At 48.2% G+C, this 4,917-nt stretch overlaps 1 protein-coding gene across 1 annotated transcript; it reads right to left on the minus strand.

The window, feature by feature from the left end:
• Positions 1-141: 141 nt before the first annotated feature.
• Positions 142-3,252, minus strand: CSUI_006005 (sac3 ganp family protein). The gene is made up of 2 exons (XM_068066170.1): positions 2,298-3,252; positions 142-1,367 (listed from the first exon to the last, which is right to left on the minus strand). Exons 1-2 carry the CDS (start codon positions 2,670-2,672, stop codon positions 888-890), a joined length of 855 nt encoding a protein of 284 aa, XP_067921851.1. The 5' UTR covers positions 2,673-3,252; the 3' UTR covers positions 142-887.
• Between the last annotated feature and the right edge of the window lie 1,665 nt (positions 3,253-4,917).

A 4,917-nucleotide genomic window follows, 5' to 3' on the forward strand; every position in this document is an offset into this window, starting at 1 on the left:
CCTGTGCTCTTTCAGACGTATACATCTTCCCGGTGCGTGGTGTCGGGATGCTAGGTCTCTCCAGATCGTCTATCGGTTGATAGTGTCCTATCGTACACACAAGTGCATATGCATCAAAAAGAAGTGGCTCCCTGCCAAGGAAATCCGACGGCTTTATGAGTCTCAATAACAAGTTCCTTCTCCATGTTTCTCGTAATACACACGTTGTGAAGAAGAGGAGATTCCGAAGCGTCTTGTTTTGCTTTGTGTTTGTCTCCCTGCACCAAGTGCGATTGAGTCTCAATAGTAACGTAGCAGGTGGGCTGTCGTGAATCATGAGTCTAAGACGCAGAGGGGAATCCAAGTGGGAAACCCATCGGCAACCACACACTATACGAGCACTACACATACACGACACCAGAGAGTCTATAAACAGATATAGAAAAAGTTCTTCATTAAAAAATATTGTAAACCTAAGTGACATCTAGTGGATACACACACAGACACACACACACACACACATACACAATTACCCATCAGCATATACATATATATGTATGTATATACGTCGAAGCAGAGCAGGTAGTTGTAGGCCACCCTCGACCGAAGCAGAGTCCGAAAGAAAGGCCTTTCTAACCTCTGCAGGTAAACAGTCTGGTCTGTCCCCATCCTCCCCTGCTTCCCGAAGCCATTGATTCCACTCACTTGAGTCCAGCCTCCATGGCTTTCCTTCCTTTCTTGTCTTTAGTCTCCTTTCATTAGCACCTACATCCCAACCTCCCCCCGATTACAAGGAAGGACACCCTTCCACAGACCGAGTAGAAGAAAGTAGAAGAATGCATTCATGACAGTAATTTTCCACACTAAGTAAGGCAGCAGAAAGTTGAGGAAAAGATTTCTCCTTTTTTTTACTTAAGAAGAGTTGCCATACACATCTTCAGATTATCAGGCGTCATGTACTTCTCAACAGTCTTTCTAACAGCTAGGGCTTGTGCTGCTTGGCCCGATCCTACTCCCCGCACCTGTCCTCCTACCCCTCCACGACCTCCTAAACTTCCAACACCACTACTACCTCCTTCACCTTCTTTGAGAGCTGCTGCGGCTAAAGCAGCAGGGCCAGTCACTCTGACAATCTTGATGATTTCTTTAGGTTTCCCCGATTCTTTTGCATTGATGTTGAAATCTTCTAAAGTCCACCCACACGTTCGAAGAAGTTTCTCGGCTTCATGAGAATGCTGGGAGGCGTTCACAAAAAGACTGAAATCTGAGAAAGATAATGTATGATACGTCAAGGCTATGACATCACATACAAATCGACGGATGGCCTCTGTTAGACCCGGAGTAGAGGCAATATCCGACATGAAAGGCTCCCGCAGATACTCCCATACCTAAACAAGAAAACCACACAAGAGCAGCAAATACACACGAAAGAAATAATTTCGTAAGCCTTGAGGTAAGGGCTTACGAAACTCTTTCTCTAAAATTTTCATTTTTCTATGCAAAAATTTTAAAAGCAAGTAATCAAATTAAAGAATTATGGCTAGTTGAATTACTAATTTTTTGCAACAAATTGAAGATATCAAAAAATTATAAGATTTTGTATTTCTCACCAAAAAACACTAACTCTTTCAATGGATGACCCGAGTAGAAAGACACCTCTGTCGTCAAAGGTATAGAGACGGATACATGATACATATAGGGATACTAGAACAGACAGGTGTATACATATACACACTTGCTAGGCAGGTGTACCTACTACATATACATACCGATAGATCCACGTGTATAGCCAGTGTAGGCGGAGATGCAGGGTGCATCTTTACTCAGGGAAATCGCTCGCTCCTGCTTCTCAAAACAAAAATACACAGGTAGTAAAAGTGTGCCTGTCTCTCAATGCTACTACTATGCACAGCCTCCTTCTTCGTGCTGTTTCTGAGACACCTTTCGAACGAAGATCTCAACACAATGCGACGTAATACTCGGAGACGAAAGAGAAAGAGCAAGCAAGTGTGAATTGCACTACCAGAGAACGCTTCTTTCATTTCAATGAGAGGAAGAAGTTGCACTCCCGTTGCATGATTCTTAGAGAGCAAACATTTCACAAACAATGAACTGTTTGTCTTGAACAGAACGGAAAGTTAGAACCATGAATTCTCTCTTGAATAGACACACCTGCTCCTGACATACGCATATACACGTATACAGATAGGTACAAGTAAGGAAAGGCGTCAGTGCAGTACACACAGAGAAAGAAGACGGTCTTGTGTTGGATACTTGTCTGTTCCTTCCTTACAGAGTCGTAAGGAGCAGTCACTCACCTGTTTGAAGCTACACTTCTCAAGCATCTCCCAAAGTTGGATGGCCTCTTGGACTCTCTTCCATTCTTTCTTTCCTGGCTGTTGCTGGAGCATCCCCACAAAAACTGCGCAGTCTTCATTAGGAAGATTCATGATGCCTTTAACAATAATTTTGCGTGCTAGATCAACAGAAAAACACTGAGGGTAGAGAAGATACAGCTTTAGAACTGCTAAGCAAGCCTCCCGGTCATACGTGTTCTTGGCAACCTGTTCCTCTGTGTACTGACATAACAAAGTTAATGAGGAGGGATCATAACGGAACGGGGAATCTAGAAGCGCGTGAACTTGGACAGAAAGAGGCTCCGAAGTAGACGTACCCCCCCCAACAGCCGCCATTTTGTGGAGCGAGGGACGCTGGGAACGAACAGAATCGCTTCTGTCAACAGAGGTGAGTGATAACCAGGGAGGAGTTTGAAACAGGCAACCCAAGCGAGCAAACCGTTTTTTCGTAAGCTGGAGAAGAAAAAAGGATCAGTCGGTGACTTCGATATGCAAAAGGCGCCGTTTTCCGTGGGTTTCCCAAGAATGGGACGGATGCATTCACGACATGAAATAGGAAACGCAATTTTGCAGAAGAAGTATTTCTTCCGAATTGCAGCATTCAGATGACCCTTGTCAAATCCAAGAGGAAATGGCGTTTTTCAACGGGCCTTGCATGCCCCGAGAAAAAACACCTTCCCCATAACCCCACCCGCAGCTTCCCAACTCTCTTTGGGGTACATCGGAGATACATCGGAGGGAACGGGCTACACGCGAAAAGCCGGACACTCGGGAGACTTGCCTCAACTGACTTCGAGGTGACGAAATGGAACGCACGCAAAACCTAGAAGACTCAGAGGAGCCAGTTCACAAAGAAAACAGTTTCGCGTCCTTCTACCATGTTTTTACGGCTGCGTGCTGTGGTAAACTAGTTTCCCGGCCCGAAGGAAAACGGTGGGGGGAGGAGAGAGCAGTCACACGTCTTTCGGGGAAGCAGGAAAGACAAGTCAGCTTCGCTGTTCACTTCGGGTACACATGCGGCCAGAAGGGACTGGGAGTCATGTCTGAAGCCGAGGTCGGGGGGGGGGGTATGCGCCGTGAGGGTGAAAGCGGGGCCCTGCCCCCGACAATACTAGCGTATTGTTACATAGGTGCTGTAATTTCCGGAGGCAGCGTTTGAAACTCTGTGACGAGCCGAACACTCCTGTGGCAGCTGGCGGTTTTCGGGAGCGAGAGCCGGCCTCCGACCGTCACCGTTGACTTCTTTGGTGTCTGCCGTTGCCTGGTTCTATAAATGCACTCTTTTTATGGAGTCTTTGACGGGAACGCGACCCGCTGTTGCAACAGGGAGCACCGGCCGACCGTAGCCAAGTGCTGCGGTCGCGGTGGCAGCACACACACACAAAAACTTCACCCCGAGATGTTAGGACTCCGGCTGGAAGGTTTTGCGAGCAGGGACGGACATTAATGTCGCGTGGATCGGCTTCCGTTGTCGGGCCGCAACCTGTAACACGTGTAATCTCCCCACTTTCCTGTGATCTTAAACATGGCTTTCACTGATGCGCTGATGCATTCTGTATTTCGTCCCGTCGCATAGTCGCCTGAATTAGTTGACGTCACTACTACGCCACAGCTGTTGCTGATAATAAGATGCCTTGGGGGCTCTGCAGTGGGTCGGATCGAGCTACAGGACCTGCACGGACAGCAACTCGCTGCCGCGTGCCCCTTTCGCAACCCTAAGCCCTATTGAAGTCACCTGGCCGAATGTTACGGCCGTGCCCGGGAGTCATGCTGCGAAACAGGGAAGGCACTATTGAGGAGCACGCCAGCGCTGATCATCCTTGTGAGAAATGCTTCGTGTTGCCGCTCGGGGCCCCGGTACTTGGAGTACCTTCGGTAAAGACAACCTGCGTTATCGGTGCCCCACATCTTTGAAAGGCGGGGTGCTGCAGACGCGATCCGTGCCCCCCCTAGGGTTGCCAGAGCTGGTATATGACACAACGAGGAAAGCCGCGCTTACGAGGGAACCTACAGAGTTCTAGCAAGGCTGCCGGACCTTCGCAGTAACTCAGTCAGTACAGTAAGCCGAGTTCCTAAGGAATAGCATGATGTGTACAGTGAATTCAATGGGCAGACCTAGTGTAAACGATGGAAATAGTTTCCGGCGTCTACCCCCACCAGCAACTGCCTGGAAACAGTGGTCCCATGAGTATAGACCATGTGGGCGACAGTCAGACATTGCCGGGCACCAGGACACTAACTGGAAGTCGCCGGAACATATTGACACTCTCCAATCCAAGTGACGAAGTTTAACAGTGTGGACTGGAGTTATCCGACTTCCGTCCCACGCTACGAAAACAGAATTTCATCACTTCTATTCTGTCCAGCAATACAAACCGATGGTCAGACATCGGTTTCCCGCAGGTCCTCCCAAGCCACATTCGTGGGAAGACGTAACAAACGCTTTTCACCAAGTAAACTTGACGTCTTGAAGAAATTCAGGAGATCTAGTCGAGATCTTCGGTCCGGATCTAGCATCCACTCTACAATATGCCTGAGCTCTCCAGACACCTTTGTACAACCGGCCCAGTCCACAGCGCGC

Source organism: Cystoisospora suis (assembly GCF_002600585.1).
Source record: "Cystoisospora suis strain Wien I chromosome Unknown contig_2999, whole genome shotgun sequence".
Classification (NCBI taxonomy): Eukaryota; Apicomplexa; class Conoidasida; order Eucoccidiorida; family Sarcocystidae; genus Cystoisospora; species Cystoisospora suis.